The sequence below is a fragment of the Curcuma longa genome, chromosome 1, assembly GCF_044706935.1.
Source record: "Curcuma longa cultivar G26 ecotype Majalengka, Jawa Barat chromosome 1, ITB_CL_G26_1.1, whole genome shotgun sequence".
NCBI lineage: Eukaryota > Viridiplantae > Streptophyta > Magnoliopsida > Zingiberales > Zingiberaceae > Curcuma > Curcuma longa.
The window spans coordinates 13643367-13668407 of NC_133861.1; the positions used below are offsets into that span (position 1 = coordinate 13643367).

Sequence of the window (25041 nt, forward strand, 5' to 3'; positions counted from 1 at the left end):
AATAAATTTTGTATGCTTTTTTATTAAAAGTTGAGAGAGGAAATCCATATATAATACTTTTCTTTTGGATTAAAGATCTATTTTGCTAAATTGGATGAGTATTTTTTTTTTAAATACATAATTTATCAGATGGAATAATTTTTACAATCAAATCAAATTACAACAACATGAAAAATCAATTGTATGAACCTAAACATTGTGAATGTTACATCCCAGAACTTAAATAAAGGATACCAGAAAAAAGCAAGATTTGACTAATTGTTCAAAAACATTAGGCAAACAAGTATTATGAAAAAAAGGGGAAAATCAATCGAGACGGTCTATTGATATTAAAGCTTTTCCTTTAGAAAGGTAGTCATATATTAACTTTGACACTCCCCCTCGATGATTGTACCATCCATCGACTATCCAATGGCACCTGATCTACATTTGTCTCGCACCTTAATATTCAACCATTCAAACAAAACATACTGAAGTATTGCATTCCTACACAATGTGCTCATCCCTCACGGCACAAAGTATTTTGACACTTAAAGGAAGCATCAAGTTTGAATGTCTAACTATTTTCACACAACTGGCAACCAACCATTCAGTACATGAGAAAATAAGCTCTAGGATACTTTGATTCCAAAGAATGGCCACAAATATATGTATACATAAGAATCTCAAAGAGTCATCGAGTAAATATGAAGTTACTTCAAGCCACTGTATCAGCTTACCAGCAATGAAGCATCAATTACAGGTAAATTGCCAATATTTTGTGCTGCTCTTTCCATGATGGCATGGTATGTTGCAGAAGGGACCTATGGAGCAACTAGACCACAGAGCCAACATATAAAAAACAATGACTAACTTTTATCTCAAGTGAAACTATCAATTTTGAGATGGTAAAATTTACAAGGGCCCTAAAATTTTAAACATATGAAGAATCCTTTAAAAAACACTGCTATCTAAAATATTCACAGAAGTTAGATGAAAAGCAAAGTCCAGAAGAACAAGATATGCACAATATCTATGCAATCCAGAGAATATACCAAGAAACGATGTGCTATTTCTCCTAGAAAGCCTAGCTTCACTCGGAACAAAATAAAGAAAAACAAGGGCATAGGATAGGCAGCATGTCCAACAAGTAAATTTTGGGTCAAATACCTTGCCACACCAACATAGATCAGTGTCAACATGCCATGGATCTTTTAATTCATCTCTCTTCTACCACATAAGAACTTTTCACAAACCATAGGCAAATATTTAGTTCATACAAAACAAGAAATCTCCATGTGTTCTATGAAATCATCACGTAAAAGACTTTGACATATATCAGCATCCAAAGTCAAGAAACAAAGGAAAACTGTGGAACCTGAATTCCAGCAGAGAACAAGGACAGCTTAAACATCGGTTCCTCAGAATTTGTAAAGTTCCACTTTATCTTCCCTACTTTCACCATTGCTACTTATATGTGAACAAGAACATATTTCCATACAATTAGTGTTGTGCCCACTGAATGCTCTTTATGTCGATGCCCTCCTTGACCATCTCATACAAAGGGCTCATCTCTCTCAACTTCTCGACCTGCTTCACTGTCATCTCTATTGCTTTGTCAATCTCGGCTTCTGTTGTGAACCTGCCGATACCAAATCTGATAGATGTGTGAGCCATGTCCTCGTCCACACCAAGGGCCCTCAGTACGTAGGAGGGTTCAAGACTGGCACTCGTGCAAGCACTCCCACTGGACACTGCTACCTCCTTCAGCCCCATCAGCAAGCTCTCCCCTTCTACATAGGCAAACGAGAGGTTCAAATTCCCTGGATATCGATGTTCCAAGCTCCCATTCACAACCACGCCATCCAGCCTCGCCCTGATTCCATTCAAAAGTCTTTCTTGGAGGGCAGATATCCTCTTACTATCGTACTCCATCTCCTTCATTGCAATCTCGCAAGCAGCGCCCATTCCAACGACAAGGGGGGTTGGGACTGTGCCGCTACGTATACCTCTCTCCTGTCCGCCCCCACTCATTTGGGGTTCAATCCGTACACGGGGTCGGCGGCGGACATAGAGAGCACCAACGCCTTTGGGACCGTAGATCTTGTGCCCGCTTAGTGACATGAGCCCAATCCCCATCTTCTCCACATCGATGGGAATCTTCCCGAGGGCCTGCGCAGCATCGGTGTGGAAGACAGCGCCTTTCTCACGGCAGATGTGGCCAATCTCCTCCAGAGGCTGCACGACGCCAATCTCGTTATTGACGGCCATGACGGAGACGAGACCAGTGTCGGGGCGGATAGAATCCGCAAGGAGACCGAGATCAACGAGGCCGTCGGGGCGGACAGGGAGATAGGTGACCTCGAAACCATCCTGCTGGAGGTAGCGACACGAATCAAGGACGCACTTGTGCTCGGTCTGGGTAGTGATTACATGGCGCTTGCGGGTGCGGTGGAAACGCATGAACCCCTTGACGGAGATGTTGTTGGACTCGGTGGCGCCGGAGGTGAAAAATATCTCCTTCGGATCAGCGCCGACAAGGGCGGCCACTCGGGCGCGAGATGCCTCGACGGCAGACTCGGATTCCCAGCCGTAGAGATGGGTGCGGGAGTGAGGGTTGCCGAATCGGGCCAGGTAAAAGGGGAGTATAGCATCGAGGACGCGAGGGTCAACAGGGGTTGTGGCCTGCATGTCGAGGTAGAGGGGGCGGGCGGATATCTTGACGCCCTTCATCGATATGGTCCCGGCCTCGTCCTCTTTCGGCAAAGAGGACAAAGGTGTCTCCGAAGCTGCGACGGCGGTTGCAGTGGAGAGGCGGCGGCTGGGGGCGTTGGCGAGGGCACGCCGGATGAGACGAGAGACGGAGGAGGCCATGCTTGCCTTTAGGGTTTCTCGATTCCAATTTCAGCGGAGAAGATAACACTAAAATAAAATGGGCGACGAATGGCGGTGAGACGGTTGGGGCGCGGCGATAATGGGGATTATAACGGCACGATGAGAGAGGCAATAGCGGATTAGCGTTGCGAATGTTCCGCACTACACCCATAATTGACCCGTCCGGCTCCACATGAACCATAAAGCTCTTGTCGAATCATCGGTCGAGTAGTTTTGTTGGTTCAGAACGTTCAATTAGAAAAGTAAGCCTGGCTTGGGCTTCACTGTGGATTAATCTGAAATATTTTTTATTTTGAAAAAAAATAAATTGATAAATATATTACTTTTCGTGCATTCTTTAAATTGTCTACCAATCCTTCACAAAACCATAGGTATGCCAAAAATTGTTTCCTTTTCACTTTTCTGATCTAAATCGTAGTGCAGAATCTTATAAAAATTCGAAAGTGATCGATGTCGATTCATATGATAATTTTTTTAAAAAAATAAAAACTCTTCTTATTTGAATGGTTTATGGGCCTTGGGCTAAGTTTTCCATTGAGGCCCAATCTGTTGTCTGATGAGTGATGCCTATAGTTTATAGCGCATTAACATGGCAAGTTCACAGAACAGCGGGTCTGCTGCTCCTTCCACTGTTCGTCTCTTTGCTCGGATCGAGGGTTCAGTTGAGGCTCAGGAGAGATGGAGGCGCTTGGGTGGTGGCTGATGCTGGTGGGATCGCTACGCCTCGCCTCAGTTTGGTTTGGTTTCTTCGACATCTGGGCGCTGCGCATGGCGGTGTTCTCGAAGACCCAAAGTATTTCCTCTTCTCTCTTCTATAGTTTCCGCCTACGTCTGTTAGATCAATTTCAGATGCTTTGCTGCCAATGGGTTTCTTTTTCTGTCCGTCGATTATTGCAATTGGAGATGTGCTAGAGTAAATGGACACCATTGCTCGCGGTATGTAGAGAAATCAAAGTTATGGATCTTCTTGGGGCCGAAAGTGATGTTTTGAGGCTAAAGAACTCACTATGAGCACGTTTTTTGTTTTCCTATAGGTGATTCAGAGGTCTGTGAAGTTGAAAACGATTCTTTTGCCGTTCCTGATTTTGATCAAAGTTTCATTAGTCTTGATTTAGATTATGACATTTGTAAAATCGCAAAGTAGTCTTGGGTTGTAATTTGCAATTATCGAGTCTTGCCGCAGCAGGTCTAGTTTGATCTGTCAGTATGGATGCTATTGTTGGGAGTTTGAGTTCAATCTGATGGAGTGATAAGCAGTGATCTTGGACCCATAGCAAGCTGTTTATTCTTTTTCTTATGCAAAATTGAAATGTTTGTGGTAGGCAAAGTTTGTTGCTCAGTGTGATGGAAGATCCTCTTGTTTAGTGGTCATAGCTAGGGGATGGACATTCTGTCTCGCTAGATGTGAGTTGGTCCTTCATGGACCTAACCATTTGTAGCTTGCCTTATCTCGTCGCCAGTATATTTTCCAGTAAGAGTATCAATTATTGACAGACTCATACAAATGGTAGGATAACAAACTTTGGATGCATGGCAATGTGAGTAGTTACTCCTGCAAAATATTCTCTCAATGGAACAAGTGGAGGTTGGTTGTGTCCATCACTTACTGGCCTGGACTGCTACATTTCCAACATAAACACGATTGTCTTGTCTACTTTATCCAAGTAGTTTTGTGAACTAAAGTAAATTTGAGTAGTACATGGCAATTTTAAAATAAGTTTAGAATGTAGGGCATAAGAGATAGATGGAGATTTCAGAAAACATCAATCAATGGAATTTTAAAATAAATGATATAGATCAATTTGAATATTATTACTAGTTGTATAGACTTGAATATTGAGAGGCAAGATTGATGTAGCAGATCCCAAATAGTTAGTTTGGATACAGTTAATGACAAGAAAGAAGAATGAATTTTATATATATATATATATAAAGATCCCACTTAGTGGGATAAAGGCTTGGTCATTGTTGTTGTCTTATAGATTAAGACTAATTCCTTGGTTAATTTGTATGGTTATCTGTTCACATTTATTTTCTCAGTATAGGATAAATCTTATTTAATGAAAAACTCAAAACTTGCTGTGTCTGTATTTTTAGTCACAATTATTTGTTATACTTGATCATTTTGACATGGTGGAATTTGAGTAAATAAAGCATTAGCACCTATAGAGTGAAGTGTAATTTGACTAATTATGAACCTTTTTTTATCCATTGGGTTTTTAGTTATCTCTATTGACTTTGGAAATATTTTTTTTCATGTTTCAAATGTATTTGTTGAAAATAGTTTGTGGAAGGAACTAAAATCCCATTATATTACAGCAATTGTTATTTGCAATAATACTTATAATACTGATTGTTTCTAATTACAATGTTGGTTTTACATCTAGTGACTGATGTTCATGGACGGACATTTGGGGTTTGGACACTTCTGACTTGCACACTCTGCTTTCTCTGTGCATTCAATCTTGAGAACAGGCCTCTTTATGCTGCTACCTTCCTATCTTTTATATATGCCTTTGGGCATTTTCTTACTGAATACTTATTTTACCACACAATGGCTGCATCAAATCTGACGACCGTTGGGATCTTTGCTGGTAGATCTTCCTAATTTCTTTACTTTTATTTCACCAATATTGTTTGCTGCGTTGCACTTATCCAATGTAGTTATTTATATATTACATGATTTCCTATTTTGGCATATGGTGCATTGGTTCCCCTGAAAGTTTCATGTTTATAATCTGTTTTAGATTATCTTAATTTGGATAAAGTGGTATTATTTATTATTTAGTTGGTGTACAAAATTTTCTATGAAGGAAATATTTACCCCTTACGCACATATCTCAAATTTTTGGATAAGGATGCTTTTGAGTTTTAACAGATAGTTTTTTAGTTTGCTTTAATTGTGATACCTTGTTAATTGGGCTGACAAGGAAACTACAGCATCAAGTGTCAGTTGAATAATTCTTTGGAGCTACTTGAATAGATCATAGATGTAGGTTGCAATTTTAATAAAAATTACAAGTGAAGTTATATAAGATTAGGCATATGTAGATAGAGTAGACAAACCAAAAACAGCATTATTCTTTGCAAGCTTTCAAATTTTGTTTCATGTCGTTTGGCATGAGTGGCATTTTTGTTCTGCCCATCAACTACCATGTGAGGAGCCCCAAATCCTATCGACTTCATTGAGCTCATCCTTTGTCTGCAAATGAGCTGCAATCTCATCCTTCATCTCGAGCTCATCCTTCATCATGAACAAGCCACAAGTATCATTCAAGAGGACCGAATTTTCCTATTTGCTGTCGCATGCTTTCCTCGTTTGAGCCAACAATGTTCCATACTCCCCCTAGGTAGTGACACTCCATAGTCACTCAAGCCCCCAAAAGTTTCTACCCTGGTCCTGCATGCCGCATAACCCTCTCCAGCTTTAGCGATGCATACTTCAGGTAAGGTTCCTCCTCTTATTTCCCCTTCTTCTTCTTCTTCTTCTTCTTCTCCTCCTCCTGCTCCTGCTCCTTGTTGGAGCGACTGACACCCTTTGTCGGCACATAATGGTTAAATCATTAAAAAACTATTCTATAATTCCTTAACCATTGCTCTAATAAGGGATCAAAATCCTGTCTTTTGTGAAGCATGAAATGGACTTCGAATCTGGATGTATCAGTATACTTGTTAACACCTTGAAAGTACTTTTTGAAATGCTGATACATGAATTTTGATACATTTGCATAATTTGAAAGTATATATTAATCCAACGGCCACCATCATGGCTTCTACTATTTGTGGAGATGCTTCCTATGCCTATAAAAATTATAGAAAGAGTTTTCTTGTTATTATTAGTCAGTTTGAAGAAACTAAAATACATTGCATTTCAATTATTATGTCTATATGCAGATAAGAAATGTGGAAATTGCTGAAAAACTTGATTGTAAGAAAAAGGTTAAAATGCTAATGTTCGGAATAACTACTTGGTTTGCATGGACGTTGCTTGCTCGATTAGAAAATGATAATGACACAGTCCATGAGTTTATGACTCTCAACTTTCCCATTATCCCATCAATTTGTGGTCTTACAATAACTTTGTGGTTGTGAATGAACTTGAGTCTCCAGATTACTTTAGGAGTTCAAAATTTTAGTTTCTGATGCCAAATATATTCATCAAGCTCCAAAGATTTACACATTACATAGTTTGATTTTAAAGTTTTATGTATCATCAAGCACCATATGAATAAGGATTCAACATTCACATGTCTGATTATGTTGGGTTACATGGTTTTCCTTTTATTTTTGTCTCTCCAGGGACATCAATTGTGTGGATGTGGCTACAATGGAATGCACATCAACCAAAGGACACCAAAAAGAGTGATTGATGTCAATATTAGGTGTTGTCGGCATCAAGTTATCGTTCCCCTTATCAATCTTTGCTGGAGTGTTTTGGCATCTCCGGCCTAAACATCTATTTTCCTTGTTATCATTGAGCTAATATGTGACAATCACCTGACAACTTAAGCATTCATGCTTAAAACCTTGTCGTTCTTCAAATTGCTTAGTAATGAAACTGCAGACTTGATTATGAAATCATTTATCTAGAAATACTGATCTAATGGAATTATATTGATTGAAGAATTCTAGTAGATGATTTTCATAGTTATAATTTATGGATTTACTTCCATATAATATTAGTTATGACAGGTATATCATCTCAAGATCAGAGCGGGGGAAACGGTCGGATTCACCAACGGTCGAATGCGGGTCCTCGATTTAAAGTTTTAAAAAGTTGCGAATCGAAATCTCAACGGTCACGTATGATTCGATGTGAAGCTATTTGGTAACAATATTTGTTTACCCACAGTTTACCCGCCTCGCTAGTTGCTGCAGCAAATCGGTCCCGGTGTTTCCAACTGACCCAACGCCGCACAACGTATATTTTGAATTAAAGAGGAAATGAAATATAGCCGTTACGGTATCACTTGATTTTGTGTCATTTGATGCCTTCTTTATCTCAGCACCTTCCCTGATCTCCTTATTACGTAGCTACAGAGAAGGAAAAGGAAACAAGAACTTGCGTTCTCTAATCTCCGTTCTAATGGCTGCAACATGTGCGAGATCGCCTTCTCCCGATCCGTCAAGGCCAAGAACACCCGACATGGCCGTCTCCAGGAAGAGCTGCTCCTCCATCCCATCATCCTTCACCGGTAAGATCCCGTAACCCACCTCTTGATTCACCCCTATTAATCTTACTACATCTTTGGGGAAAAAGTTTTAATCTTTGCTGTGTTTGTCGATCATCGATCGCAGAGTCCCCCCACCTGAGGAATCACTGTTGCCGATCGCCTTCCCCGACTCCGCGTGCGTCTGCTATCGATCACAAGGAGAACGAGAGGGACTTCAACAGAGCCTCCAGGCCGATGGCCTCCAGGGCGGTGTCTTCTTCTTCCTCCAAATCCGGGGGAAAGAACTTCATGTCTCCCACTATCTCCGCCGCTTCCAAGGCCGTCACAGCGTCTCCGAGGCGGAAAATTCTTGCTGAGAAGAATGAAGCAGCTGCCGCATCCTCCGTCCGATCTTCTCTCTCATCGCTTCCTGATGAATCTCCGGCCATACTGGAGGAGGCTCCTGCTGAAAGGGAAGTTGGTGTCGGAACTCGGTTAAATCAAAATTTGTGGGAGGCTGGTGATTCATTAGAAATGTGCAGCGACCAAGGGAATGTGGACCTGGTGGTCAAGACTCATCTAGTCTCTGGTGCGCTATCCTCCCCCTGCTCACTCTCTCGGTCCACGTCCACGACAACAGCTGCTATTGCTTCTTTGGATGCTGATCCAATTCTTCCTCCTTATGATCCTCACACCAATTACCTCTCTCCAAGGCCGCAATTCCTTCACTACAGGCCGAATCCACGCATCGAGCGATACTGGCTTGATGAGAGTGAATTAACTGGGGTGGGTGACGGCAAGCGTCTAGAGGATAGCTTTTCATCTGAGAGCTGCGATAACTCAGAGGAGCAAAATGAGGAAGAAATATCCTCTAATCTTCAGCAGGAATGCGAGGACGAGTCCGCCGCCTCTGATGAAGAAGATATTGCTGCAATCCGTGCTGCTGAATCTGAATCCAAAACCAAATCGAGTGGTGTAGGTCGATCCTTTTTGAAATATACCTTTGCTTCCTGTCTCCTTGTCTCTGTCATTGCTTGCCTACTTTGGAGGATATCCTGTTCTGTCACCTTCAGTATTGAAACTCCCAACAAGTAAACAAGTCATCGATCATTTGCAAATGAGTGAATATATATCTGCTGTTAATCTTACGGAAGTGGGTAGGAGATTGGGTCTTTGGTCATTTGAAGCCGTTGCTTATCGTACCAGTGTGATTACCATGTCCAGGCAAGAATTTGGTCCCATTTTCCTAGCTAATTTTACATCCTCAATTTTAGAGCAGAGATTAGACATAAGCCATAGTGGAACAGTGCTGAGCAACGAGCAGATTAGCGAGGAGACTGGAAAGGAGCAGCCTTTCAACGTTCCATTAGACTATGGAGCCGAGAGTAGTGATATGGAGCAAACATATCTGAAAGTGGATGTACCATTAGAAGATGAGGCTGTGAGCAATGAAGTGGACACACCTTTTGATGGAGATGTGGAAATACTTGAATTAGACGTTTCATTAGGTGGGTCACAGGATGAAACATTGGCTGGCCATGAGAGTGGTGGAATATATTTAGCCAAAGATTCGGAAGAAAATGACGTAAATTTGGAGGCAGAAACTGGGCCTGAGCTTCACCAAGATATGGAAAAATCTAGTCTTTCTGAGTTTGAGAGTTTGAAGAAGACTGTACAGGATGATACGAACAAAATGGAAGTGCGTGGAGTTGATGAAAATGAATATGAGCATGTTGTTGAGGTGAAACAGCTCGGAAATGGACAGGAAAATCCTCATGTTTTTTCGATTGAACATGAAGCAGTGGAAAGTCAAGATGATAGTGCGAGCGTATTCTCGGCTTCACAAACACAGTGTTCTAGTGCTGAGGAGACTCCTTCGGCAACGGATGATGAAGGGATCCCTAGTATTCATGAGTTGCATGGACTTTCAGCCTATGCAAATGATGGTAAATTGGCAATAGGGTTATTCTTGGCCATTCTTCTGCTTGTTGCATCTATTATGTTTATTATTATGAAGCAGAAGAAGCCCACGCCTTCAGTGAATGAGCTTGAGGTACCAAAAGAAAAGGAGGTGCTCTCCAAATCTGCATCCGGCAGTAGTGAGAGCTACGGACATGCTAGAGGATCTCCTTATGAAAATACCCCAGTGGATACACTGTTAGCAGAATCTGGTCCTTTGGAATTTAGCAGCAGCTTGAGGCAAAGCACCTCTATCCAACAGAGAACCACCAGAAAGAACAACGAAGAAGAGACTTTAAGCCACGAGAAGAGAAGGTTGAGGAGGGATTCTACAGTATCTTCCTCTTCAATGTCTTATGGAAGCTTCACTTCATACGAGAAGCTCTCTGCTAAAAAGAAGGTAGCTAGCTGCTTTGTATAGATAGCCTTGGGTTCCATCAGGCACCAATAAGTTTATTTTGATCAATTCTTGTTTTTGTTGCGCAGGGCAGTAGAGATGACGAGGTGGTTACTCCAGTGAGAAGATCAAGTAGGATCAGGAACCAAATTGCTTCTCCATGAGGAGATGATGAGACTCTTCCAATGTCTGTCACATTCAAGTTTGGATCGATTAGTAGCTAACTTTGCTAATCTGCATTCACTGACGTAACTTTAGTCTACAAACATGTTGTGAGGTAGTTGATGAGACCAGCTTTGTGCTGTTCTTTAGTTTGGGCTTGACTCTTGTTTGCAAACTTCCATTTATGTATTCTCTGGAATTAACAGAGCTAGGAAAAAGATCTTTGCTTGTGTTTCTACTGTATTTTTTCCACAATGTCAATTGAATCTTGATTGCGATCTAAAGTTATGCTTAAAATGAAAGCCTCAACAACCAATGCATGTGTTGCTTGTGTAACAACCATTATTAGTTGTTGGTGAACTATGAGTGATTCTCTTTATTCCGATCAAATTAATTAAACTGTATCATCTACATTAGGTTTATCCAGGCCGGAATTATAAATTTACCGTCATTTCCTCAACTATACAGAAACCTGATACTCTACTAGTGAGGAAGATCAGAAAATACTAAGCCGTTCTTAAGATTGGCATCAAATGATGAAAGCTGATCCTTATAGTACTCTAGCAGGAACATTAAGGAAAGCAGAAATCTCATGTCCTAACGATCTTTATTTTCTAGTGGTGGTTGTTGAGCAAGGTGCAAGGCGTGCCGACATCGGTGAGATATTCTCAAAGTAAACCTATGAACCATGATTGATGAAGGAGAGCTTAATTGGAAGATTGTTGCTATTTTCATGATCCATGACGCTGATGATGTTGAGATGAGAAGCAATTCCCTGTAAGCCTTCTAATTAAATGAAGTAATCCATAGCAAGCAAAAGTAAATTTTAGTGATGCACTAGAGCTATCGGTGTAACAGAAATCAGTTTCCTTGATTTCCAAGGCTCTTTCTGGGCAATGACCTGCTCTGTGCCTTAGAAGTTTCATCATATAGAACGCACTATTTCAACAAATCGACGTTAAATAATATTGCCGCGCAAGAATGGAATCGCCATAAAGAACACAACTGCAAAGAAATCTGACACTTTAAGCAAAAGCATTTGTTGGTTAAGAATTATAAGATCATTTTTTTTTTTCTTTTTTGAGAAAACAATCTCATATCAGATTATCTACTCCGATCAGAGATATGCATGCTTAAACGCAAGAGAATGTTTAAGTTAATTAGCTTGCAATTCCAGTTAGATTCTTTCGCCTTCTCGTGAAGTGTATATATTCCATCTGGCTTCAGGACTTGATTATAGCAGAGCGTTCGAAGTTCCTCCTCTAAGTTGCTCCTGTTGATCAATAGTTTGCAAGATTGCATGGCTGCTGAGTCGAGCAATCGTGGATTGGGTTCGGAGGTGCATCGTTTCATCTTCAATTTTTCAAACGATATATTGATTTATATTCATCAAATCTTTGCTTAATTTGGTCGTGTTACTCAGTTACTGGTACAGAAATCCAACCTAATTAGCTTGACCGATGATGGAGATCAGAACATTATACTGAACCCGAGCTTCGACGACGGCCTCAACAACTGGTCGGCGAGAGGATGCAAGATTGCACTCCAGGAATCGACGGCCACCGGAAACATGCTGCCGTTGAGCGGGACGAAGTACTTCGCCGCGGCGACCGAGCGCGCTCAGAACTGGAACGGGATTCAGCAGGAGATCACCGGCAGAGTCCAGCGCAAGCTCGCGTACAACGTCGCCGCCGCCGTTCGAATTCAGGGCAATGCTACTGTGGCGGACGTGAGCGTCTCTATCTACGTTCAAGGAACCAATGGCCGCGACCAATTTGTCCGTATCGCAAAGTGAGATCATGCATTAGATCTTTAAACAGAGGTGTACGTTACGGTTCCCCAGTTTTTAAGATGGTGATCTTGTGGTTTCAGATTGCAAGCTTCGGACAAGGATTGGGTGCAATTGCAAGGCAAGTTTCTCCTCAGCGTTTCCATTTCCAAAGCTTTCGTATATATCGACGGACCTCCCGCCGGCGTTGATCTCCTTGTGAACAATGTAGTAGTCAAGCACGCCGAGAAGAGCCCTCCACCGTCGCCTCCAGATTTCTCTGTTCGCATCTTTTTTCTAAAACTAATCGTCAGGTTTTTATTCATTAATCATTGATTTGAAGCATCAAAATGCAATTTTTCTCACAGAATGTGGTTTACGGCGTCAACCTTCTCGAGAACAGCAATCTCGTCGACGGGCCCGACGGCTTGAGCGGGTGGTTCGCAATGGGTTCCTGCAAACTGAGCGTAAGCACCGGCGGCGCGCCGCGCGTGCTTCCTCCCATGGCGAGGGAGTCGCTGGGCACGCAGGCGCCCTTAAATGGCCGGCACGTTCTCGCTACCAATCGCACGACGACATGGATGGGGCTGGCACAAACCATCACCGACAAGCTGCAGCTGCACGTCACGTACCAGGTCTCTGCTTGGGTTCGCGTCGGCTGGAGCACCACTAGCATTGCGCAAAACGTCGGCGTCTCTCTCGTCGTGGACGGGAAGTGGATCAGCGGCGGCCAAGTGGAGGTCAGCGACGGAAGATGGTACGAGATCGGGGGTTCGTTTAGAATTGAGAAGCCAGCGTCGAGGGCCTTCATTTCAGTAGGCGGCGCTTCGCCTGGAGTCGATCTCATGGTCGCAGGGCTTCAGATGTTTCCGGTGGATCGCAAAGCAAGATTCAAGCACCTCAAGAACTTAACCAACAAGGTCAGGAAGCGGGACGTGGTGCTTAAGATCACCCCATCGGAGTCCGGTGATAGCATTCCGGCGGGATCGCTAGTTCATGTGAAGCAAACCAAGAACAGCTTCCCGTTGGGCTCGTGCATCGAGCGGATGAACCTGGAGAACGAAGACGTGGTTGCCTTCTTCGTGGAGCACTTCAACTGGGCGGTGTTCGGCAACGAGCTCAAGTGGTACTGGACGGAGCCGCAGCAGGGCGTGATCAACTACGCCGACGCCGACGACCTCCTCGCCTTCTGCAAGCAGAACGGAATCGAGGTACGAGGCCACTGCATCTTCTGGGAGGTGGAGAACGCGGTGCAGAGCTGGGTGAAGTCGCTCGGGAAAGACGACCTCAACGCGGCGGTGCAGAACCGGCTCAACAGCCTGCTCACCCGATACAAGGACCAGTTCCGGCACTACGACGTGGACAACGAGATGCTCCACGGGTCGTTCTACCTGGACCGGCTGGGGAACGAGGTCCACGCGAGCATGTTCAAGACGGCGAGCGAGTTGGACCCGGCGGCGACTCTGTTCGTCAACGACTACAACGTGGAAGGGGCGGCGGACACGCGGGCGTCGCCGGAGACGTACATCAGGCAGGTGCTAGGCTTGCAGGCGGGAGGAGCGCCGGTGGGGGGAGTCGGGCTGCAGGGTCACGTGAGCGCTCCGGTCGGACCAATCATAGAAGCGGCCGTGGACCGTCTGGGGTCCGCGCTTGGCCTCCCGGTGTGGTTCACGGAGCTGGACGTGCCGGCAGAGAACGAGTACGTGCGGGCGGAGGACCTGGAGGTCGTGCTGCGGGAGGCGATGGCGCACCCGGCGGTGGAAGGCGTGATGCTGTGGGGGTTCTGGGAGATGCTGATGTGGCGCGAGAAGGCGCACCTGGTGAACGCAGACGGGGAGGTGAACGAGGCCGGGAGGAGGATGCAGATGCTGAAGGAGGAGTGGCTGTCGCGCGCCCGGGGGACGGTGGATGATCAGGGAGAGTTCAGGTTTCGCGGATTTCACGGCGATTACACGCTGGAGATTGTTACGCCGGCGGCGAAGAAGCTCTCGCAGGCGTTCACCGTCGACAAGGGCGACACCACTCTGGAGATTAACATAATCTCATAGAAAAATAATAATAATAATTCAATATAAATTTGTATTTAATTCTATTATTAAATCAACTAAAGAATAAAGAAGTAAAGAACGGAATCGACGGCCCCGTAGTGCTTTGCGGGCTAACATTCATATTGGGCCACATCAAATTGGATCAGGCTTGGGCTTGCACATTGAAATCCATTGGAAAGGCCTGATTGAACTCGAGTCGAGTGAGCCAAAGCTTCACCTTACATTATTAAGACAGTGACTTGCATTCAACGTCAAACCCCAACGTCGAGATTTTGACTTGCTCAGCAAAAAGATGGACATCGAGGATCTTTAAACTCCACGGCACTCTTTACGTTTTCCCATCCACAACGTTGCTTGGGGCTTAGTCTACTGTTTGTGATTGTTCAAGTCATTAGCTCTCCGTAAAAATGACAAAATTGTCAGAGAAAACAATCATTGTCGCAACTATTCATGCCACTATTCGTTGACTTTTAATTGGAAATTATTGTACCATAGCTACCGTTATCGACCTCAACTTTGATTCATCAGTGTTATAAAATCATTTTCCCGACAAAAGTAGACAAAAATGAATAGGCTGCCTTTTTTTATAGTCGCCAATACCATTGGATTAGATTGAACTAGCGTGACTCATCAAATCAAACTTTGTCTCATGGATTATTTTGAATTGCTTGTTTTCCATTCTTTTGTTCTTTGGAACACATTTAGCTCGGGTGTCATCGTCCACTTAATTATATTAATGATTGCAAATGCAATATGCTTTTGTTTTTTTCGTTCACAACTATAATAAGATGATCCAACTCTAGAATAATATAATTTATACGTTGTTAATTCCAAAAGATAATTAGGCCAGGACCTAAAAGCTAAAAGGAAGATTAGGACTGTTTGTCTCTCATCATGATCATGCCTAGACAGTGTCAGAAAGGAACTAAATATTAATTTTGGCACTTTTTAATTAAATTGGATTAAATTCTCCCTCTTAATTTATTAAAAAATAAATTAAAGTGAGAGGCAGAGGAAAATTTCGCCTATACTTGAATGCCTACCAAGACCTCCACGTAAGTGCGTCGTGGGCCCTTGTGTTTTTTCATCGTTGAACGCTAGGTCGTTGCTTTGTGGGTCATGCGAGCAGCGGTGCCCATTTGACTGAGTTGCAACTGCACACGCCAAATGAGACTGCGGCCGGTTATGGATCTCAACTGACAACTGGGCTAAAATTTTCAACTCGATTAATAAATAAGAATAATTCCCGTTCATTAATTATTTGAGTCCTGGCCTTTCCCTTCCACGATCGGATCCACGTACGATCACTCGTTGGATCCGTTTGGATGGATAAGAACAAATCGATCACTTGAATTTGAATCTGACAGCACTCCAACTAATTCAATAAATGCACTCGACAACGTTGCTTAGGATGATCAGGTACTGCAGTGCAGGGAGTTGCTGGTGCAACAGTCGTGGCACGGCCGGCGCCGCGCTCTTCGCATTGCATGCCACGCACGCACGTACGTCCTCCGCGTGATCATGTATATATATATATATACTTGTAAGGATTTGCCATGCATATTAATTCGTCGTGCGTACGTATATATATATATGGCCGTATATTCCCGTGGACACCTCGATCGATCTATGAATCTATCCCAATCAAGCCGGGCAGGTGCCGTGTAAACTCGATACACATTGCATTTTATGAAAGATGCACAAGACACGATCGAGGCCACAGAGAATTAATTAGTTGAATGGGATTCTTAAACTTAATTTCTCCGTCATATATTCTCAAGTAAGTGTATATGAACTGGAGATCGAGATCGTGCATGTGTATACTTAAAAGTTGAACTAAACAATATTTATGCTCGCCCGCAGCGGATAATTAATTGTTTTTTTTTTAAGAAAAGAAGAGAAGAGAAGAGAAGAGAAGAGAAGAGAAGGAGAAGGAGGGTACTGGTACTACATGCATGCTGCGGAGGAGTGAGAGAAGGGGTAACTGAAAAGGTACTGAGGCTGAGGCTTCACCGCCGCCACGTGTCCTCCGCCGGCAACGCTGGAGTCCACCTTCTTGCACGTCGGGCACATCGCCGGCGGGGGTTGCTTGGATTTGAGTTCCTTCAGTTCCCTGTGCAGCCTCCGGTTATCCTCCTTGAGTGCCTCGCACCACTTCCTCAGAAACTCCAGCTCCACCTCTGTTTTCTTCATCTTCGTCCTTCAATTCATCAATTAATTATAAGGTGTCCAGGTTAATCTTGCGAGCATGCCAATTAATCGAGAGACTGGAGAGAGATAGCTAGAGAGAGTTAACTCTGACCTCGCCCGCCTATTCTGGAACCAAACCTCCACCTGCCTTGGCCGGAGCTTCAATTGCTTCGCCAGGGCTTCCTTTTGTTTCTGAGGAACATTTAATTTAATTACAGACCGACCACTTTAATTTGATCAGAATCTTGAGAGCTAGTAAATTGTATAACGAACCGGATTGAGGGTGGCATGCTCCTTGAACTTGTCCTCCAAAAGCGCAGACTGTTCCTTGTTGAGCCGGAGCTTCTTCCTGGCGCCGGCTCCATCTAATAGTTCCTCCTCGTCGGCGACGATCTCCCCCTTGGCATGTCCGCCAGCGAGGGAGGACGCCATGCTATCACGAGGAGAAGAATAAGAAGGACCCGCCGAATAGCCGGCGTCGGTGGAGCAGGGGAGCCCGAGGGTGAGAGAAGGCTCCGTGATCGTCGTCGTCGTAGATTCTGACTTTTCAAACTTCAAACTACCGCCGGCGCCGGGGATCAGTAAAAGCGCCGGCCGTGGACGAACCTTGCCGACGGAGAGATCATGGGAGGTGATGAGTTTGAGAGAAAGGCGATCGTCGTCGGCCGATCGGTCATCGTCCATGGCAATCGGCCCGGCGCCTGCGCCCGATCGATCGATGGATGGATGGATGGTGCAATCGAGAAGCAAGAATCCAATTGAGCAGAAGAGATCATGAGGAATATATAATTGAAGGAGGTGGTAATTAATTGGAGGAATATGATGTAAGCTGATGCACTCCCTGCAAATATTGGATCTTTTCCAAAATCAACAAAGTAAACGTAATTAATTAAACCTTCTAAACCATGCCAAACTGTAGCTATTATGGCTAATTAAATCAAATTAATTCCTTTTTAATTAAATTAACAGCCACGAGAACAGACTAATCAGCTGCAGCTGTAGACAGTTAGGGTACACACGAGCTTACAGGCCAAAGCAAACAGGAAACGCAAGTTGAGATGAGAAAGAGATAGATAGAGAGAGAGAGAGAGAAAAAAAGAGTGTCTTCTTTTCTCACCTAAGAAATAATATCCATAAATTTTATTTTTGTCTTATGTATAATCGACCTACCACTATTTAACTTGTGACATAATGCGCAATGGACCTTGTTCGTCCATAGTATGAAAACTGAAAAGATCACCAAAACATTCTAACAAAAAAATTCGTCAAAACATTATTAAATGTTGTTGTTTTTATGCCTTGGATATTAGTAATATATGCACGCGTGATATTTGATTTTTAAAAAAGCGCAAAGTAAATTTGACTTTAAAAAAATTATAGGTTAAGTTTTGGTGGATCTCTATTTATGACCATAATGATGCAATTAAATTAGATGATAATGAAAAAGCTAAGGTTTAGTATGTACGCCATTAACAACATTTATTCCAATACTTCTTTTTCACTTTAATTTGATTCATGTTCTCGATTAATGGGTATGCCATTCTAGGGAATCGATTAATAATCAATGTGTTTACTGTTTACGTGCGTGTAATGTTCTCTTTGTTATTTTCCCATTTTTTAAAATTTTCTATTGTAATTGCTACATGAAAAAGATAAGTGAGAAATGTGCAATTTATTTGTGTCAAATTTGCAATTATTTAAAAGAGAAATGAATAAATACCCAATGCCTAAGATATTGCAGATGACATATAAAATATCATTTCTACAATATAAAATTAAATTTCCTATGGAAAATCAACATCATTTAATTTCGTAACAATAAGTGTGTGATGGGTTGGGAAGATATGTTAAGTAGAGATAATGTCCTCCTCCGTTGTGGTTAACTGTAGTTTTTCGATTTACCTCCTCATAAATGGTCGTGAGGTCGATCGTGTGAAGTCGTCGCTGGGGCAGATTCCACCTTTTATTGAAGTAACAATAAGTTAATTCTCCTAAAAAATTTAGTACAAAGATTAAGATACAAAACAACCTTATTTAACTTCTATCATCATTCTAATCTGATAATTATTTTCCATATATAGGCAAAAAATAAAAACTTAAGAATAGCATTAACCAATTACAATCATTTTACTATCATTTTTTATTAAAAAAAACTCTAATTACTTTGTTAACAAATAATGTTTAAACCGCCGCGCCACCTACCATTAGACATTTTCAAACCCAATCACATGCGATTTAATTTTGTAAGAAATAATTAATTAAAGTTGTGATGATGATAAAGTAACCGCCATTCCACTAAACCACTTTTCCTTTTATCTTTTTTGACTCTTAATCTTTCACTAGATCTTAAACACATTATTATATAATTAATCTCCGATTTCATTCTATAAATTAAGTTGGGCATTGATCTTGTGGAAGTGGGCAAAGTCAACCGGGAACATTATTACAATATATTAACAACATTAGGATGTCATTAATCGTAACATCTCGTTGTCTAGCAAAATTGTAATTGTCAGTGTGATTGGAGAGATTGATATCATTAAAATCTAATTAGTATTGTAAATCATACTCGTTATATATTTACTTAGTCAAAAGCTAAAAAGTAAAATAATTAAGAAGAGGAAAGATCTCATTTAATTTTATTCATGATACAAATTGATATTCACGTTTGATTGAGTGTGTGTGTTCGTGATATATAAGCATTTTGAGCATGTGTTTCTTCACGCTTATGATGCACATACTCATGGTTAATGTGCCTAATCTACTAATTATTTATTTTCAAATAACTAATATGCTCTCTCCAAATTAATCTGCATTAATGCATATGCATGTTATTTGCCAATGCTCGCTGGCAGCCTCGTGTTAACTGTTTTTATTATGTCACTAATCCATCAATTTGTCATCATCGACTCATCTAATGATAAGCTCCATTATTTTAAAAGTTATATATATATATATATATAGATATACATAAATTGATGGTTATAAATTAATTCCACACTAGAAAATATCGATGATTACAAGATATTGATTATGCTTTAGAGATAAAAACAAATGTGTCTCTGTCACATTTGGCCTCGAGTAGCCGACCAAGTTGTTATCCTACCTAATTAATTTTTTCTATTGAGCAAAAGTTTGCTTGTTAGTTGCGTCACAAATGCTTTTCTTTGATAATTCAACTAGTTGGGCTTTGGGCTCAATTAGTTACGGAGACGGACGACTTTCGTTTTTTCATTTATCAGATAAATTCAAAAATATAAATTAAGAAGGCCTTAGTGGTCTTTGCCTAAGGTCCTAATTTTATTAGGAGTCATTATTTATAATATTTTAATTCAATCAAATTTTTTTAAGAAAACGTTCACTTTTAGCTTTATTTATTATATATTTTTAATTATTATTATTAATTATATATTTTATTTTTTAAAACTTAATCAAATTTCCATTTTTGGCATTGATCTTTCAAAAAACTTGAGCCCTAGTAGTCATTGATATCGTATCTTTTCCTTTCGCTAGTGTTTCCATTATCTTTTCCTGCTTCGTGAGTAATTCCGTACCTTTCACGTTCCTCGCCAACGATACTCTCAAACGGCGTCTTTCTCCTCTTGTATTGATAATTTCTTTTCCTCATTTTTTTTCTATAATTAGAACAAGAAATAAGGGTTCGAATTGATTTTTTATTATATAATTAAAAAAAACCACTTTCGGATTCTTTGAAAAATTTAGATTTTGCACATGATTATTGTAATATTTAACATGACTACATGCATGATATGTCGCATCTTTTCCTCTTTCGTTAATATTTTCATTATCTTTTCCTGCTTCGTGAGTAATTCCGTACCTTTCACGTTCCTCGCCAAGGCTTCTTTCTCCTCTCGTATTGATAATTTCTTTTCCTCGTTTTTTTTTCTATAATTAGAACAAGAAATAAGGGTTTGAATTAATTTTTTTTTTTAAATACCACTTTCGGATTCTTTGAAAAATGATTTTTGCACGTGATAATTGTAATATTTAACATGACATGCATGATATTACGCATCCTTTCCTCTTTCGCTAGTGTTTCCATTATCTTTTCCTGCTTCGTGAGTAATTCCGTAATTTTCACGTTCCTCGCCAATGATACTCTCAAATGGCGTCTTCATCCTCTCTTATTGATAATTTATTTTCCTCGCTTTTTCTATTTTTTTTCTATAATTAGAACGAGAAATAAGGGTTCGAATGGATTCTTCGAAAAGTTTAGATTTTGCACGTGATAATTGTAATATTTAACATGACATGCATGCATGATTCATAATAAAATTTAATACTTAGAGATGGTTAATTAATGTTTGAGAATAATCTCTTACTTTATTTTTTAATTTGGATTGATTATTCGTCTAGATACTTAATTATTCTAATTAATCAAAATAAAATTAATATTTATTTATTTATTTATTATATTTGTGTAGGTACTTTAAAGTATCATCAAATTTAAAGTATACGATATAAATTAAATTTTATTGTTTCTTTAATTTTAAGTAATTTTATTTTAATAAAATATTAGAGATCTATATTTTCATTTTTATTATATGAATATAAAATATCGGCTGAAATATATGATTATGAACGTATAAAACATATGAAAATGAGCAAAAATATATATATATTATTGACAATATTTGTTAGTGCAACTTAGGCAGAAAGAAAATTTTCAAAATTAAAATTAATAAAATTTTAATAATGTCTAAAAAAAATTAAATAATTTAATAATTTTATCAATTGAAAAAAGAAATATTATCAAAATTTCAATATAAAAATTTAGTTAGTAATTTTCTATTAAAAAGTCAGAAAATTAAATTTTATATAAAAATTAATTTTTTACTTTTTTATTATATAAAAAAATTTAAACCATCCATTTCAATCTTGATGAAAAAGGATGAGAGTGAATATTAAAAAAAAAAAATCACCTGGAGCCCAAACTTGCTTGAGAAGGTCCTAGTGTGCCAAACTTGCTTGAGAAGGTCTTAGTGTGAGCACCTCTTCATCCAACAATTAACATCTTAAATTTTTTATTTCATTAAAAGAAAATATCCTACACTACCTTATAGTTTAAATTCAAATTGTAAATAGTTGGGTTGGATTTCTATATGTGTAATTTAAAATTTTAATTTTATAAATTATGACAACAGAAGCATAATAAATAAATTTATCATTAATTATATAAAAATCCTTCTAAGAAAACACACGCATGCAAATATAATCGTAAATAAGACATAAATAATTTTATAGTTTTTGAATGATGCAGAGCGGAAACGACATCAACTAGCAACCTTGAGCAAGGTTGTCTTTACTCATATCTACGCCTAGATCTCCTCGAGACAACTTCTCTAAGTCACGCGCCGTGTCTTTGCCATGATACTAGTCAAAGGGAGAAGACAAGCGATTCGAGATAGGACCTATGATCTGATTCTGTGTCCGAGGCTCAAAGCAACCCAGCGATATGAATCAGATTGAACGGAGGGAATCACACCTTCGTTCGAAGGTCGTATGATTAGCTGTCAAGAAGAGGCAGCGAACCAATATGGTGTGAATGTTCCAACGGCAACAATTGCCCCGAAATAAAAACTAAATCGAAAGGAAGAAGTGATATCTTTCGGTGGAGAAACAAACGTTGCTTCTCCTTATGTTTTTTGCTTCCACCGCCAATTTGTAACTACTTTGGCTTCGAAACAATCGTCCCTTGGGAGGTACTAATCCTAGGTGGATTAGAAATTGGAGGTAAGCTTTGGAATAGACACCTTGGTCAGCAGCAACAAGATGCCCTAGCTTGTTGGCAACGGCTTGTGGGCGGCTGCAAGAGAGGAAGAGGAGGAGTTTATGTTAGATTTTTAAAATCTAACAATTAAGTTTTTAATCCCTATAAATAAATTTTCATAGGAGATATATTATAGGTACTTAACAAAAAAAATTCGTTAACAAAATCTATTAAATCAAACTCCTATCATTTAGTTTCAAATTTGGTTCAAAATCAAACCCAATTGCTTGGGCGCGTGACAAGGAGGAAGAGGGGAAGAGGGGCTACAATTTTAAATAAAAAAATTAGGTTTTAAACCTTATAAATAACTCTTCATAAGAGTTATATTTACAAACATCTAACTGGCTTAATTAGTTCACTAACCAAAAATCTATATCCATTAATCCAAAAGTCCAAATTGCTAACCTTAAGTTTGGTTCACAAAAACCGCATTAGTTTGAAATCAAACCATCTTTAATTTAAATCAAACTAATTTAGTTTATAATTAAACCAAAGATGACCCACTTTATCTTTAAAAGATATGGCTCATCCACGCTTCCTTTTTGATAAATATCTTTCATATTTACCCTTCATCTAAACTTAATTATACCGCTCTCGATCTAAGAATTAAATTCTCAAACTCATTTTATGTCTCTTCAAAAAACTCGTAGTACATGTGACCTTATAAGTTCTCAATTTATGTTGGTTATCTATAATTAACTATTAATTACAGATCGATCATGATTGACACCTAGTAGTACATCATATATAACTCCCAATTAATCGAAAAATCAAAATTGATTATAGAACCACTTCTGAAACTTTCAGCAATTTTGACGGATCATGCTTTTATTCCTTTCACTATCTTATACCCGTTTAATTTAGAACATGATCTATGTGTTATTGCTTTGGTCAACGACTTACGAGTAATAATTTTGACAAGTGACCATAGGGTATACGTTTCTTAATTAAAGGAGTAGTGAATCTTTTATTGGCTACTCAAATACCTTCGGACACTTTGGCTTATACCCAATCATTCCAGGTCTACACCTCCGTAGAAGTGCTTGCTTGAGATGTCAAAGTATAAGTCTTCATGATTAAGATAACTTGAATATCTCAAGTCGGAGGAAACTTATATTTAAGTTGCAATGAGATCTTCATAAATATTCATAGAACCACATGATGAAATCTCATGGTAGGTCAATCCCAATGAATTAGTTACCTTTAACTAACATCTATATGTTAACTCTCACATCTGAATATTTCTAACCAGTGAGGATCAACTGTTTGACAAAATCAAGGAGTCTAACATATACTAGTCTCACAGAATTGACGATATCCAATCTCATCAATTTATTGACTAAGAAATATTTCAATACGAACATAATTGCATATATAGAGATACCCACTAATTATGATCCAATCATAATTTCTTGCATACTATGCATTGTATTGTGGATATCAATAATTAAGTTTAAGATCAAATCAAATACATAGAAAATATATATTAAAATAGTAATTTTATTTATTTAATAAATAATATAATATATAAGACAGTTATCTTAGAACACCTTTCTAATATAACAGTCTGGATATCTTACTAAGTGTTTTATCATTGCACTGAGGAGAGCAAATATTTTTTTTATAATCTATGTATTCAAATGCTTTCCTTTCATGTTCCTTCATATGATCCCATCAACAAGTCAAATGCATATATACTTATTTCTAATTAAAATCAAATGGGTGCTCTGTTTGACTTCAATTGTTCGAAATAATCTTATATTATTTAATCATTAAATGGTATTCTACATGCTCGAGCATAATCATATAATATTTATTTAAAATACAGCAAGTGTTATGGAATCTCTATCATTTATTTTATTTATTAAAATATTATTTTAATCTCAGATAAGTAAAAAAATTAAAATAATATAAAATTACTATTATAAAATTAATAATTGTAGAAGCTATTTGTTAATTTCTATACGGTTGAGGAATCAGGATTGTAAGGGCATTTCGAAAAGTTCAAATTAAATAAGATGTCCATTTGACTTTAATTAAAAATAAGATATTCATTTGACAAAAATACAAATGATGATTTTTATCCAAACAATTATACAAAATCACACTTCAAAATTATGAAATTCTGATATTTGGGCTATAATGGGCCCGAACGGGGCAGCGATGCACATGAATAAATGAAGCCCAGCCCAGCCCACAGTTAGCCTTTTACTTTCAACGATGATGTGGATTTTTCTTGTTATTTTCTTTATTTTTTTCAGTCTTTATGAATGCTTATGATTAAAAAAACAAATAGTCCATTCGTGTATTTGTCTTTTGCTTCTCTTTGACGTCTACCTCCTACCAAATGTACACTTTATTCTATTATCTTTAATTTCTTGTTTGTACATTTGATTTCTATGATTTCTAATATGGAGGCATTGGTTAGAAGTGTTCTATCAGTGACTTCAATCTAACAGGACAAAGAAAACTCCACTCCGAGTCTTTTATCGCTAAAATTTATCGATTCCTTTATTTTGATCACTTCTAAAAGCCCCTTGGCTCTTGACTCTTTCAAAAATTAGATGGCAAGTCAAGATCGATAGGTCATCTGTTGCGGTTCAACATCAACTTAAATAAAATTGACTTGACCAACCAATCTAACCTCTTGTTTTCGATGCAATTAAATTCACCTAATTAAGCTAAATCATCCCTTTTTT

General features: G+C 39.3%; 4 protein-coding genes and 1 pseudogene across 4 annotated transcripts; 3 read left to right on the forward strand and 2 right to left on the reverse strand.

Annotated features, from left to right (window-relative positions):
- Positions 1 to 1237: 1237 nt before the first annotated feature.
- Positions 1238 to 2907, reverse strand: LOC141812455 (cysteine desulfurase, mitochondrial). Its single transcript, XM_074700449.1, has one exon. The coding sequence runs from the start codon at positions 2851 to 2853 to the stop codon at positions 1483 to 1485; it is 1371 nt and encodes a 456-aa protein (XP_074556550.1). The 5' UTR covers positions 2854 to 2907; the 3' UTR covers positions 1238 to 1482.
- A 585-nt stretch (positions 2908 to 3492) lies between these two features.
- LOC141812242 (ergosterol biosynthetic protein 28) lies at positions 3493 to 7452 on the forward strand. Its single transcript, XM_074700299.1, has 3 exons — positions 3493 to 3667; positions 5262 to 5468; positions 7174 to 7452. The coding sequence occupies exons 1-3, from the start codon at positions 3553 to 3555 to the stop codon at positions 7242 to 7244; spliced, it is 393 nt and encodes a 130-aa protein (XP_074556400.1). The 5' UTR covers positions 3493 to 3552; the 3' UTR covers positions 7245 to 7452.
- Positions 7453 to 7883: 431 nt separating this feature from the next.
- Positions 7884 to 10655, forward strand: LOC141814426 (uncharacterized; annotated as a pseudogene).
- A 1190-nt stretch (positions 10656 to 11845) lies between these two features.
- LOC141812935 (endo-1,4-beta-xylanase 1-like) lies at positions 11846 to 14361 on the forward strand. Its single transcript, XM_074700884.1, has 4 exons — positions 11846 to 11884; positions 11969 to 12336; positions 12418 to 12595; positions 12682 to 14361. The coding sequence occupies exons 1-4, from the start codon at positions 11846 to 11848 to the stop codon at positions 14359 to 14361; spliced, it is 2265 nt and encodes a 754-aa protein (XP_074556985.1).
- A 1824-nt stretch (positions 14362 to 16185) lies between these two features.
- Positions 16186 to 17287, reverse strand: LOC141840679 (homeobox-leucine zipper protein HAT22-like). The gene is made up of 3 exons (XM_074728732.1): positions 16825 to 17287; positions 16664 to 16743; positions 16186 to 16561 (listed from the first exon to the last, which is right to left on the reverse strand). Exons 1-3 carry the CDS (start codon positions 17233 to 17235, stop codon positions 16309 to 16311), a joined length of 744 nt encoding a protein of 247 aa, XP_074584833.1. The 5' UTR covers positions 17236 to 17287; the 3' UTR covers positions 16186 to 16308.
- Between the last annotated feature and the right edge of the window lie 7754 nt (positions 17288 to 25041).